Raw genomic sequence first — 15,603 nt, 5'->3', positions numbered from 1 at the left:
TTCAACAAAATCATATTTAATTTTTAATTACTCCTGTTTTAGCCTCAATTTTGCCACTTCCTCCAGTCAATAAGTAAAGCTAAACCAGTTACTCTTTCTTTTCAAAATTCTTCCCCAACAGCCAACATCATAAAAAGTAAGTAGAAACTTTAATTCAATCTTTTAAAAGTTCTAACCCTGGAACACTAGCCCACTACAATTATGAATTCTGAAAAACAATTAAGAACATAATTATTTACTATTTTTTAATAATAAGACTTAATTGCTCCAATTGTCAGCAATGCCATCAGCCCCTCCTGGCTTTGTCTCAGCTGCCAAAAGCCTACTAGTCCACATCCATGTCCTTCTGGAGGCAGCCCACATCCAATGACTGACTAAGGCAACTGCAAAGAGGGCAATCATTTGGTCTAAGGCAGGACAACTCTGAAGGACCATTTCTGCTCCTCACTTCCCTGCTGGATCAAGAGAGGCTGCTGGGACAGCCTGATGTCTCCCTGATAAATCATGTTTTACCTCCTTTCCCTTTGATCAAGGCCAATTTCTTTTTTTTTTTTCATCTGTCCAATAGGTGCTTTTATTTTTTTTTTAATTTTATTTTATTTTTAAACTTTACATAATTGTATTAGTTTTGCCAAATATCAAAATGAATCCACCACAGGTATACGTGTGTTCCCCATCCTGAACCCTCCTCCCTCCTCCCTCCCCATACCATCCCTCTGGGTCGTCCCAGTGCACTAGCCCCAAGCATCCAGTATTGTGCATCGAACCTGGACTGGCATCTCGTTTCATACATGCTATTTTACATGTTTCAATGCCATTCTCCCAAATCTTCCCACCCTCTCCCTCTCCGACAGAGTCCATAAGACTGTTCTATACATCAGTGTCTCTTTTGCTGTCTCGTACACAGGGTTATTGTTACCACCTTTCTAAATTCCATATATACGTGTTAGTATACTGTATTGGTGTTTTTCCTTCTGGCTTACTTCACTCTGTATAATAGGCTCCAGTTTCATCCACCTCATTAGAACTGATTCAAATGTATTCTTTTTAATGGCTGAGTAATACTCCATTGTGTATATGTACCACTGCTTTGTTATCCATTCATCTGCTGATGGACATCTAGGTTGCTTCCATGTCCTGGCTATTATAAACAGTGCTGCGATGAACATTGGGGTACATGTGTCTCTTTCCCTTCTGGTTTCCTCACTGTGTATGCCCAGCAGTGGGATTGCTGGATCATAAGGCAGTTCTATTTCCAGTTTTTTAAGGAATCTCCACACTGTTCTCCATAGTGGCTGGACTAGTTTGCATTCCCACCAACAGTGTAAGAGGGTTCCCTTTTCTCCACACCCTCTCCAGCATTTATCACTTGTAGACTTTTGGATTGCAGCCATTCTGACTGGCGTGAAATGGTACCTCATAGTGGTTTTGATTTGCATTTCTCTGATAATGAGTGATGTTGAGCATCTTTTCATGTGTTTGTTAGCCATCTGTACGTCTTCTTTGGAGAAATGTCTATTTAGTTCTTTGGCCCATTTTTTGATTGGGTCATTTATTTTTCTGGAGTTGAGCTGTAGGAGTTGCTTGTATATTTTTGAGATTAGTTGTTTGTCAGTTGCTTCATTTGCTATTATTTTCTCCCATTCTGAAGGCTGTCTTTTCACCTTGCTAATAGTTTCCTTTGATGTGCAGAAGCTTTTAAGGTTAATTAAGTCCCATTTGTTTATTTTTGCTTTTATTTCCATTATTCTGGGAGGTGGGTCATAGAGGATCCTGCTGTGATGTATGTCAGAGAGTGTTTTGCCTATGTTCTCCTCTAGGAGTTTTATAGTTTCTGGTCTTACGTTTAGATCTTTAATCCATTTTGAGTTTATTTTTGTGTATGGTGTTAGAAAGTGTTCTAGTTTCATTCTTTTACAAGTGGTTGACCAGATTTCCCAGCACCCCTTGTTAAAGAGATTGTCTTTAATTCATTGTATATTCTTGCCTCCTGTGTCAAAGATAAGGTGTCCATACGTGCGTGGATTTATCTCTGGGCTTTCTATTTTGTTCCATTGATCTATATTTCTGTCTTTGTGCCAGTACCATACTGTCTTGATGACTGTGGCTTTGTAGTAGAGCCTGAAGTCAGGTAGGTTGATTCCTCCAGTTCCATTCTTCTTTCTCAAGATTGCTTTGGCTATTCGAGGTTTTTTGTATTTCCATACAAATTGTGAAATTATTTGTTCTAGCTCTGTGAAGAATACTGTTGGTAGCTTGATAGGGATTGCATTGCTTTGGGTAGTATACTCATTTTCACTATATTGATTCTTCCAATCCATGAACATGGTATATTTCTCCATCTATTAGTGTCCTCTTTGATTTCTTTCACCAGTGTTTTATAGTTTTCTATATACAGGTCTTTAGTTTCTTTAGGTAGATATATTCCTAAGTATTTTATTCTTTTCGTTACAATGGTGAATGGAATTGTTTCCTTAATTTCTCTTTCTGTTTTCTCATTATTAGTGTATAGGAATGCAAGGGATTTCTGTGTGTTGATTTTATATCCTGCAACTTTACTATAGTCATTGATTAGTTCTAGTAATTTTCTGGTGGAGTCTTTAGGGTTTTCTATGTAGAGGATCATGTCATCTGCAAATAGTGAGAGTTTTACTTCTTCTTTTCCAATTTGGATTCCTTTTATTTCTTTTTCTGCTCTGATTGCTGTGGCCAAAACTTCCAAAACTATGTTGAATAGTAATGGTGAAAGTGGGCACCCTTGTCTTGTTCCTGACTTTAGAGGAAATGCTTTCAATTTTTCACCATTGAGGATAATGTTTGCTGTGGGTTTGTCATATATAGCTTTTATTATGTTGAGGTATGTTCCTTCTATTCCTGCTTTCTGGAGAGTTTTTATCATAAATGGGTGTTGAATTTTGTCAAAGGCTTTCTCTGCATCTATTGAGATAATCATATGGTTTTTATTTTTCAATTTGTTAATGTGGTGTATTACATTGATTGATTTGCAGATATTGAAGAATCCTTGCATCCCTGGGATAAAGCCCACTTGATCATGGTGTATGATCTTTTTAATGTGTTGCTGGATTCTGATTGCCACAGGATTTTATTAACTCTGTAATTACCTCTGGGAGGCAGAGAAGGGCTGGACTTGGGTGGGGTATAGTCAATGAGTACTTTAGCTTTGTCTGTAATGTGACATTACAAAGAATTTATCTGTATTTCACTTGTGCAGCTTTTTCAGTAGACAAAAAAAGAAAAAGCCTGAAAGCAAAACATGCTCAAAATGTTATTAATCCTAAGTGATGGAATATAAGTGATTATTATTTTCTTTTCTGAATTTTGTTATATTTTCCATATTTTCTAAAAGAAAGAAATATTGAAGTATTTACTTTCACTACTGGGCTTCCTTGGAGGCTCAGTGGTGAAGAATCCACCTACCAATGCAGAAGATACAGGTTTGATCCCTGGATTCAGAAATGGCTACCCGCTCCAGTATTCTTGGCTGGGAAATCCCATGGACAGAGGAGCCTGGCGGGCTACAGTCCATGGGGTCACAAAGAGTTGGATACAATGAGAAGCTGAGCACGCACGCACTTTCACTCCCATGGTATGTATCTATCATTATGGGAACCATTTTTGCTTTTCCTTATGTGTTTATTGTTTTTTAGGTTGCTACAAGTACTGATATATAAAGAAAGATTTCTAAGGGCCAATTTCTCATTATTCTCTTATGCATCTTACTAACCTCCAGGGCTAATACTTACCTATTCAGCAGTATAACCCTTCTCCAAGTTAAAATATTTAAATACTTCCACACTGGTAAGTTCTGCATCCTTGAGGCCCCTGAATGCCTTACCTCATCCAGGAACTCACTATAACCCAGCACAGCAGGAGACCTCTAGAACCCCTCCCCAAAATTTACATATAATGTCAGTTTTGACCATACCATACCAGCTATTAGACATTTTTAACATCACTCCAGTCAGTCTTTCCCTCAAATTTAGTACCAAGATAAAAATGCTGACAATTCTTACAACAGAAGATTTTACTCTCATTCTTAATACAGAACATAGTAACTTAGCAGCAGCAGCAGCAGCAACAGAAATTTAACTGCATAGTCAGCAATAAATAGAATTCCTATAGGCCATATTCAAAATTCCTGCTGGCTTTTGCTTAGAGCAGAATAGAGATAAATACAAAATAATATAAACAAGTTATGTCAAATTGGATATCAATCACTACAAAATTTCTTCCTATAAAAGAAACTGGTTGCCATACATCCTTTTAACATAAGGGTCAAATCCGACATTACAAGAGTTTCCATTTGGTTTTCAGACAACATTAAAATATCATCACAAATGTAACATTTATAATAACTATATCACAACTATGAATTCCTGAATTTGTTTCAGGCCTGAAAAAATGATGCCATAATAGATAAAAGGTTACTAAATGATACTTAAAGATCTGTTGGCTCTCTATAATTTTATTTTTCTCTAAAAATATTTCTAAGATATTTAAATATTCCAATAATTAAAATCTTACCTCAGCTCTTTTCAGCATTTCCCATTTATTCAATATTTTCATGGCAAATACTTTATCTGCATTTTTTAGTTTCACTACAGCAACCTAGAAAAGGAAATACAACTTTTAAAATATGACAAATAATACTTTTTTCAGTCATCCATTTTCCTTTTTCCTCTCTGTAAAAAAAATAAATACCAAAATTATCAATGATTTCCATGCAGTTCAAATTCTAAGATCCTAAATCAAATAACACTGTCAGTTGAAAAAGTTACATTAGTGAACATGAGCCAAACAACTCTATTTTTGAACACGGTATCAGTTGGTGATTATATATTATATTTGCCTTTTCGAGTTTTCTTTCCTGGAATTTAAACTCAGTATCTGCTATCTAAAAAATTGACCAAAATGTACCATATGAAATAACTAAAGCTTAGTAAATACTGCGGGCTTCCCAGGTGGCTCAGTGGTAAAGAATCCGCCTGCCAAGCAGGAGACATGGGTTCAATCCCTGGGTTGGGAAGATCCCCTGGAGAAAGAAATGGCAACCCACTCCAGTATTCTTGCCTGGGAAACCCCACAGCTAGAGGAGCCTGGCGGGTTACAGTCTACGGGGTCACAAAGAATCAGACACCACTTAGCAAGTAAACAACATTAAACACTGCATGCCAAATTCCAACACGATGTTACAGGTAAAGCCAGCTGCCAAAACAAATGCATTTCATGGGGATCACACAGTATGACATAAACTGAAAATGATATTATTTTTCATGCCACATAGTCTTGCACACTAAACCAAACCCCCCCACAACACACAGACCCCTAAAGATCAATTGAGGCTGCTATCTCTACAAATCGTACACTTCACACATTCCTTCCCAACAAAAAAAAGAACAGACATTTCTGTATTTTGTATTTTAGTTGTGGATCAAAAAACTGTCAAATATAAATCCCCCCCTTTTTTTTCCCACTCTCAACAAAGTGATGACATTTCTATTTCTGCTTCTCTCCCTCAGTTTGACTAGATAACCTCAAAGGGCCTTTGCAGCTCACTGAGCATGCTATACAGCAGATGATGAACTACAGAAGAGAAGACAAACGCTGTTATCAGTTGTGGGAGGCTGGACAGGGAAAACAAACACTACTCTAATATGAAGAAATAGAAAACAAACTATGTACAGCATATCTTCAAACAGTTTAAAGGGATATTTCCAAGAATAGAGAATTTTTTAAATTTGAGGTTTAAACTCAAGTGCCAAACTTTTTAAAACCCTAACAGTGAAGGTACATATCAGGGTCATATAATAAATTTATTTTTGGATCACAGTACAATAACAGTAATATGACCATGTATAATGGAAATCAGTTTATAATACTATAATGGCATCTGAACTAGAATATATCTTGGTAAATGTCATAAACAATGGACATGAGTTTGAGTAAACTCAGGGAGTTGGTGATGGACAGGGAGGCCTGGCATGCTGCAGTCCATGGGGTGGCAAAGAGTCGGACATGACTGAGTGACTGAACTGAACTGAACTGAAATGTCATAAATGGTTATATATTGACTGTGAGTACAGTTTTTCATCAATTATTAATAAAATGGTGGGAAGGAAGAAAAACTATCTCAATTTCAACTACAATCACTTTAGTCTTTAGTCATATCTGGTCATATCTGCAGAATGATGAATCAGTTATGGATCCACCATTTCTGCACCAGTTATGGATCTCTTAATGGGTTCACGTTTAAAGAAAAGGGGCTGTACAAGATATAGAAACAACCTAAATGCCCACTGACAAATGAATGGTTAAAGAAATAGAATATTATTCAGCCATTAAAAAGAAGGAAATCTATCTTTTGTGACAACATGGATAAACCTGGAGGGCATTATGCTAAGTGAAATAAGCCAGAACCAGAAAGACCAAAACTGTGTGGTCTCACTTATATGGAAAAATATAAAAAGGTAAACTAATATAAACAGAGAAATCTATTTCTAGAATTCTAATTCTAGAATGGTGGTGCCAGTGGCTGGGGGTTGAGGGAAAGGGGGAGATGATGGTCAAAGGGTGTAAGTTTTTCAGTTATATGATAAGTTCTGGAGATCTAATGTCAGTATGTTGACTATAGTTAACAGTATTGTATTATATTCTTGGAAATTGCCAAGAAAGTAGATCTTAAATGTTCTTATCACCAAAAAGGAGGAGGGGAGTACTGTAATAGAGAGCACAGAAAAACTTAAAACATTTTTTTCACTAAGATCTCTGATAGACTGAAAACACAAGTTACACTACTGTGTAGACTCCAATCATATACTGCACAAATGGATGGAAGGATAGGAGCACAGAGCTAGACATGCCTACATTGAGGACAGGGAAGAGGTAAGGAAGGCTATCACTTAAGCCTTCTCTTCTGATTTAGAGAAGAATTGCTGAAAGACTCCAACACTTAGACTTGCCCTCCTCAGGTCATATGGAGTGATACGAACTCCTCCCAGCACTGTATGATTCACCAATTTTCTATGCATATGAGTACAGAAGTACCTGAGGATACCCAATAGTGTAGTAGTAATCCACCAACACATTTTGAGTGTGTACTAAATGCCAAGTACTCCTCTAAGAGTTTTATGCAGGTCCACAATCCTTTACCTGCAATTCTGCAAGATAAAGGGTTTTCACAATTCATTTGGCAACATACACTGACATCAGGCTAATCACAGTTTGAGGGGAGTTTTTTTTTTTTTTTTAATCTCACTTAGTATAAAAATAAATGTGCTTCATTGCAGAAACACCTCATAAGCGATTGCTTATGAGGTTCTGCTCAAAACCCCATTAAGAGTGCAATACAGAGTATATGTACTAAATTATCTTTCTAAAATCCAAAAACTACTGGAATCAAAACCAACTCTGGATTATAGAGATGTGCAGTTGAAATAAGCGAGCATTTATTGAACACTCAAACACTGAGCTAGCACTTACTGTTCAGGGTAGTGGTGATAACACAGTCTGTGCAGCCAGATTCGGGTTATATACAAGTATAAAGTACATACAACAGGGTCTAGCACTTGGTAAGAGTTCAGTAGGGCTTCCCTGGTACCTCAGCTGGTAAAGAATCTGCCTGTAAAGCAGGCGATCCCAATCTGATACCTGGACTGGGAAGATCCTCTGGAGAAGGGATAGGCTACCCCCCCCACCAGTACTCCTGGACTTCCCTGGTTGCTCAGACAGTAAAGAATCCATCTATAATGCAGGAGACCTGGGTTTGATCCCTGGGTTGGGAAGATCCCCTGGAGGAGAACACAGCAACCCACTCCAGTATTCTTGCCTAGAGAATCCCCATGGACAGAGGAGCCTGGTGGGCTACAGTCCGTGGGATGGCAAAGAGTCAGACACGACTAAGCAACTAAGCACACAGCACAAGTGTTTGATAACCACTAGCTATGATTACACGTCAGGTACTGCACTAAGCACCTTATAGCCCAGTCTCTTAACTGTTGTTTGCTCTATCACTACGACGTGGTAGACCGTATACATCCTAATTTCTTCAATTTCTTTAGGAAATAAGCAGCTTTGGTCTCTTCAACACTCAACTTTATAAATTTTTATCCATGACACATATATATACATAGAAATATAGTTAGAAATATCCTCAAAGGAACATTCTTACAAATAAAAACTAAGCTACAATATTTATGTGTAATTTCCAATTGTGAAATATTGCAAATAAATACATTCTGAAAGGTAAAACTGACTGAATATATCACAAACATTAGAAAATGTTTTAAATTCTTGAATATGTTGTTAAAGATTACTAATTAATAGGAGAAAGTTCACAATATACTGTTTAAAAGGATTTTATTAAAGTTTATAAACTAAAATAAAATTTTCTATATATACACATAAAATATATACCTATACATTTCTATATGTATAGGTATACATATATAGAAAGACAAGCATCAGACCCTTAAAAATCAGTTATTTCTAGGGAATATGATTTCTATCCTCCTTTCTGTATTTTCTATATAGGACATACAAAATTTGAAACATGGAGGGGCTAGTATAGAATACCACAATTCATCCTGAACATAAAATGACCACTAATTGTTGAGATATTATAGTGTGACTGATAAAGGCCAACATGAGACCCACACTTCACATCTATGTGTTAATCAGGAATGTCAAGCTGCTTCAGGGTGAAAAACATTCTCAGCACTGTCTTACAACAGTTTCGTGAGCTGCCTAAATCTTCTCTGGGATGAAGTGGGATGTGGTGAAATTAAATAGGTCAGTTCACACAGAAAACAAAATTATGGTTCCCAAAGGGGAAATAGGGTGAGGGAGGGACAAATCAGGAGTTTGGATTAGCAGATACAAAGTACTACATATAAAATAGATAAACATCAAAGTCCTGTTGTTTGCACAGGGAACTACATTTAATATCTAATCATAAACCATAATGGAAAAGAATATGAAAACAAAATGTGTGTGTATCATTTTGCTGTACACCAGAAACCAACACAACATTGTAAATCAACTACATTTCAATTTTTTAAAAGTCAATTCAGAAACGATTCTTAAATTATCAAATTGATGACAAAATGAGACAAGAGTAATGAAGCTGATGAAGCAATAAAATTGATCATGCTTTTCTCCTTTAACACTACAGATCATTTTCATGTTCATTTCTGTAAATTTGAAGAAGGGATTGTCCTACAACTCTAGGTTCTAGACTTTCAAGAACCACAGCTAACTGATATACAAAAGGGCAGTACGTTAAAATGTCCCTTCTTATCTAATTTGACCAAACTGTAAAGTACATTTAGTATGAACTGGAAGATTACAAATTTAATGCAGAACAAAGATGTATTTTTAAAAGCACCAAATACAGAGATGTCTTATTAAAAGCACTGTGTTATCAGAAAAACAGCAAACGCTACAGAAAAATCAGTAGGTGACAAGTATAAATGAATGAGTTCTGAACTATCACTTATAGATATAGCATATAACTCAGAATGATCATACTATACTAAACAGAATTTCAATAATCAAGAAGCAGTCGCCATGCAGTTCCACAGATCTAGTCCACATTCAATGTACCTAAAATTCACCACACCTCCTCTGGTCCATCCCATTCCTATCCACCAGTCTTGCCTGGACTGTCCTCTATTACTTCTTACTTCTACTCTCTCTTACTGTCCTCTCTTACTTCTGCTCTTATCCTCCAAAATCTATTCTCAAAACAGCAGCCACAGTGATTCTGTTTAAACTAGCTCATATCGTGACACTCTGCTCCAAAACTTTAAGTTTCCTATGGGTTCCAACACACCCTGGTCTTCCAGTCTCCCAGATCTCATACTACTCTCCTCCTAGCTCACTCTGCTCAAAACATACTGATCACCTTGTTCAAAGTCAACTTGGTGTCTGTGCACTTCAGTCTCAAACGGTCTCCCCCTCCCCACACTCCGCCACAGCTAGATGGTTTGCTCTCTCACTTCCTCACTAAAATGTCATTCTGCCCTTCACACTTTCTATCTCATTTCTTTGCTTCTTTTTCCCCTTAGCTCTTATTATTTAACAAATTATATATTCTATTTACCTATTTTGCTTATTGTGTGCCTCACTCACTAGAACATAACCTCTACAAGGGCAGAATTATTTTTTCTCATTTGTTCACTAGTATGTGCCAGTGTGTGGGAATCAGTAGGTAGACAATAAATATTTACTGAATAAATAACAAGTGATTTGTAGTCTATATGATCATATGTACTTGGACTATTGAAAACCATCTATATGTTCAAGCTTCAAGTACACTACTAAACTGAGACTGAAACTAAAATAAAGACAAGGCATTATGATAAAAGAGATACAATTCTCTATCTTAAGGTGTATTAAGTGTGTACCAGATTATTCCAGCTCATGCTGCTCTCTTAATCACATGTATGGCTTTTAAACTCTAACTTTGCGGCTTGGCTTTCACTATCTTTTGCCTATGGTTACTGCTCACTCTTACTGTTTTCATGTCATTGTCTCCTTCTTTCTCTACTGTATAATGTCTACCATCATTCATTATTAATAATAATAAAATATTAAAAACTCAATTATGGAAAGCTTACTCTGTGCCTGGCACTGGGCTAGGCACAATACATATACTGCCATAATCGATTCTTACACCAGGCTAAAGTAGTTTCTACAGTCCTCACTATGTGACTGCAAAGCTGGTGTTATTTACTGCTATGAGTGCTAGACAGTTCTGTAGGTCTTTATAGAGATCATCCCATTCGTCTCGCCTGTAGTCTTGATTCCTGCTGCCATGTTAATGGTGATCGTGGTTAATGTATATGGAAATAACTATATTTGTTTTTTATAAACTATTCTGTTAGTGATCAGCTTGTATTCAAAATATTTAATAAAAAAATTAAGACTCTTTAACAAACCAGAAACACTACAAAGAGTTAACTAAACTGGCTAGAGGTATCCCCTCTACGGAGATGCAATTTATATATCTACTAGTGATAGTCAAAATATTTAGAAATTGGTATAGGCTGGGCATTGACCAATTAGAGCAGACATTAGCTATAAAAATACAGTATGCCCATGCCGGAGTACTCCTATGGACTGAAGACTAGCCCTGTATATACAGAGGCTATCAAAGGTGAATCATGCAACATAACTTCAAACTTCTTTTACTCCCCATAGAGCCAGGGAACAGAGTTTTTAAGGAAGAATGAATGGCTAAAAATAATTCTCCTTTCAAACTCTAGGACTAGGTTATGCAGACACATAAGGGCCTACTTATGGTAATTAGAGGAAGCAAGCTAATTAAAAGCTTTTGACACCTGAAGCAGGGGTAGCAGGCCAAAGCAGCAAGCTTTCACAACAAGCTCTGAAGCCCAGAAGCCTTGAAGCTGCCGGAGCAAGGCTGGAGCAGGCAGAAGCGGTGAGCCACCAGGAAACTGTGGACAGGCAACACCCAGGGCGTAAGTTAAAGGTTTTCCTGAAAGCAAAAAGGAAAACCCAGCGTTAAGTTAAGCAGTCACTGACAACAATTGAGTCGTAGAGAGAAGGTTCTTAACTCGTAGAGCTGTTGATTTTCAACTGTATCTTGCTCCTTTATTATTTCCCATAATTTATGCATTTCTTGTAGGAGTTATATAAATTATGCTTTTATTTTCATAGTTATATTTTTTTTTAAGAAAAGCATAACTGAGAGAGGTGCTGTTCCTATCAGACATCTGTGCCAGAGGTGAACCTATCCACTGTGTCTATATAATATCTACTGACAAATTCCTGATAGAAGACAAAATACTTTAGAGGAAAAAATGATCTCTTTAGGGCAGTCTTTGAATTTTGAAATCTATTAGTTGATAAATACTACAAGGGTATGTAAGGCCATCAAAGATACTTTAATTAGAAATGAATAGCTAAGCAGCAAGAGCTCATAAACCAGTCAATAGTACTTTTCATACAAAATTCACTGTGTCTTAAAAGAGAGTAAATTATCTACAACCTATTGGTTCCTTTTATTTTATATACTTTAGTTGATATATATAGAGAGAGGAAGAATAAACAGAGAGAGAGGGAGGGAGAGACAGAGAAAGGTACCTTTTCATACAAAATCTCAAATATTATCAGTCATGCATTAAATACTCTGAATTGACTCCAGATCACACTGGCCTATGACCAGGCAGGACTTATTCCCAGTCCACTAACAGCCAGACTACTGTCTGCTACAGCCCACTCCCCAGGCCCTGCATCCATTCTTCAGTTCTTCCAAGCATTAGGACTATAGAGCAAATATCATTGTCCTTAACTATATGCCTCACTTAATCCTCATGAGTAACTTTAAGCAATTCTTCAGTACCCTGTCCTTTCCTTCAGCCCTTTTTATGGAAAAAATATAAAACAACACATATACAGTTATTTAAATATTTATGTTATTGCTTTATTTGTTCCTTAGTTGCATCTCAACTGAGTCCTAAATCTATTTGCAGCCCCGCCATTAACCCTTTGTCCTTTACCAAGCTTCTAAAATAACCTATGTTACCCTGCCATCACCATCTATTCTAACCCTGAACTATCCAAACCCTACCCTGCAACTAATAACCTAGTAGTCTATCATAGAAAATAGATCCTTCACATTTCCTCATATCACCTTTAAATATTTCTAGTTTTCTACTTCTCCTTATTTCTTTTCCTTTTGAGCCCAATGAAGAAGTGTCCCCACCACTTGCAAGGATAACAGTATCATCTGAAATCTTAATGCCAGATTCTCTCCTTTCTTTCCTTCTTTCCCTTGTTCCATTAAAGATTTGTTTCTGAACTTGAAGCTTTCTTTCTTATGGCACCTGAACACCAACTGATCAACATTTCCATGACCATCTCCTATCCAAACCAAATATAAAACAAAAACTTTATTGCTATCCTATCTTCCCCTCAAGAAAGTGATATCACGTCCCTTTCCACAAGGTATTATTTCTCCATAAAGCACATTTCTAAAGAATATTATATGCCTGCTTTTTCCACTCATTCATCATCAGTTTCTCGGCCTCTTGTAATCACCTATTTCAATCTACTTGCTATTTCCCTCTATTGGACTGAAATTACTCTCTCAAAGATTAATAATGTCCTTCCAAATTCCAAATAAAATATATTGTCCTCAACTCTCATCTGTTTCAACCTCTCTTCATTACTGGACATCGCAGATGAGCAATATATTTTCCTATATTGTCCTCAACTCTCATCTGTTTCAACCTCTCTTCATTACTGGACATCGCGGATGAGCAACATATTTTCCTACTTATTCTTTTTTTCATATCCTATTAAATGATTTTCTCCAAGGATCCCTACTCCACCTTTTTTATATCTCCTCTCTTCCCTGACCTATATATGATCCTATTAATATCTATATGCTGATGACTCATAAATTCTTATCTCCTAATAGGTAGACCCATACTTTCAGTTGCCTACTAGTCATCTCTCTGAAATGTTCAGCATATATCTCAATTTAACAAGTCAAAAACCTGCACATTAAACCCGTTTACTCAGACTGCATACCTCAATTATCCATGATTTCTAACTTTAATTTATCAGTGACATATAAAGTGATTTCTTTAACATTCTGTCTATCCTATCCACCCTTCTTGCCCACTTCCACTGGCCAAGTTCAAGCCCTCATTTCATCTGAAAAAATGCTAATAGGTTCCTTTTTGACTACCTTACTCCATGTCAAACATTATGCTAACTGCTGAGAATACAAAGATAAATAAAAGAGCCCTTGCTCTCAAAAATCTCACAGTCCAGTATGGGAAACAACACTAAACAGATAATTACAGTACAACATGAAAAGAAAGGTAAAAACAAGGTCCTATAAAAAGGAAAGAAAAGAGATTCCTAACCCAAAATGAGGGAGAAGGGAGGGATCTATGTAATTTGTGAATATATATGTTAAAATTTCCTGAAAGAGATAACTGACATATGAGTCTTACACAGTGAACCCCAGAAAAGGGGACCAAGAGGATCTGATTAAAGAGAGGGAATATTTTGGGAAATGGGGACAGCATGAGCAAGGCAAAGAAGCAAGTGATGTCTGTGACAGGGGAAAGGGGTGAAGACGATCAGGGATAATAAGCAGGTGTCTTTCTTAGGAAAGAGTTTCTTCCTAGCAGGGAATGGCTAGAAATGAAACTGAAGGGTCCAAGTAATGCAAGAGCTTGTATGCCATGTTAATCAACTAGAACCTTAAAATGCAGATAATAGGGAACAACTCCTCATAGTTGGTTACATCACTTTAACAGCTCTGTGGAGACTAGGTCTGAGGCAAGGAAAGACACGAGGTTATAGCAGTAGCTGAAGTGAAAGATTTGAGGACCTAAATAAGGAAGAGAGGAAGAAATTTAAGAAATACTTAGAATTTTGAAAAATCATCTAGGATCTCCCTCCCTTCTGATCTCTTCTCTACCAAATCCTTCATCGACACTATCGGTATCATCTTTCCTATCATTCTGATTATATCACTGCTCTGCTTATTAACATTTGATAGAAGTCCCATTCCTATGAAATAACGTTCCTTACCATAGCATACCAAATCATTCACTGCATTGCCCAAGAGAACTTTCAATCCTCATCTTTCACCACCACCACCAAAACCCCTTATATTCCAGGCACAAGATCACTAACTGCTGCCTGAATAAAAGAAATGCACTTAAAAGAAAAAAAAAATTCTTTTGATTCTTTTAGAATTATCATAGAAAATTTATAAAACTAAAGTGTAAAAAAGAGCCACAGACAGCATTATTTCATAGACAAAACCATGAAATCATGTAAGTTGTCTATATCCTTTCAACCAGCAAAGTCCTCTTCTAGAGGTTTATTCTAAAGTAATTATTTAAGAAATCAGCTGAAATACAGCAAAAGCATTTTGTTCAAAAATGCTTTGGAGAGCATCATCTCTAATATAGAAAAAAATAGAACTTAAATAATTCATTTTTTATGTTCTGAGCACCTACTATGTACTATTAGGTGCTGGGGAGTCACAGTGAACTGACAGGGAATACAATCCTTATACTCATACAGCATACATTCTAGCTTAATATTACTGTTTGGAACCATTAGAATCATCAGGTTTAAAAGAAAATGTTTCAGCACATGGGGAAAAGACTTAAAATATTTGGTAAGAAGAGCCGGTTTGACAGCAATGTTTACAAAACTACCCCAATTTTATTCCTATGAGTAGAAATACAGTTGGGGAAAAACAATGCCAGAAAATTACAAAAGTAGATCTCAATGCTGTGTACCTTTCCCTCTTGTAGATTAGACTGTGATCCTAGTCACGGGTATGGAACATGTTAAGATTATAATGTATGATTAATAAGTATTTTTTTCATTAGTCAAAACAGACAAGGATGAAAGAAAAAAAAAACTTCATTTTTCTGTTTTTAAGCTCCAATAAAGAAAATGATTATATTTAAAAGCACTGTGCTAAGTACTGAGTATAAGGAATAAAGACATTCACTCCTTGCCTTCACTTAGAGTTTATTGGTGAAGACAAATATTAAACATTAGAAATAAGGAAACTTAAAA

The 15,603-nt window shown here is 36.4% G+C and overlaps 1 protein-coding gene across 27 annotated transcripts in view; it reads right to left on the bottom strand.

Moving 5' to 3' along the window:
- The window catches only part of CDC42BPA (CDC42 binding protein kinase alpha), a 297,854-nt gene that overhangs the window by 194,463 nt on the left and 87,788 nt on the right, over positions 1 to 15,603 (bottom strand). For 21 of the 27 annotated variants that reach the window (XM_086345011.1, XM_086345012.1, XM_086345017.1 and 18 more), the window contains exon 3: positions 4,546 to 4,629. In XM_086345011.1, coding sequence (XP_086201137.1) covers positions 4,546 to 4,629 — 84 coding nt within the window. Of the gene's footprint in view, positions 1 to 4,545; positions 4,630 to 11,360; positions 11,519 to 15,603 lie in introns of all 27 variants that reach the window. The other 6 variants (XM_086345021.1, XM_086345027.1, XM_086345032.1 and 3 more) reach the window with 1 other exon arrangement.

This window comes from Bos grunniens, chromosome 16 (genome assembly GCF_055505025.1).
Source record: "Bos grunniens cultivar Pamir isolate PY7600 chromosome 16, Bosgru_T2T1.0, whole genome shotgun sequence".
NCBI lineage: Eukaryota > Metazoa > Chordata > Mammalia > Artiodactyla > Bovidae > Bos > Bos grunniens.
Note: the sequence above shows the minus strand (reverse complement) of the source record. Positions and strands in the feature narration are given on the sequence as shown.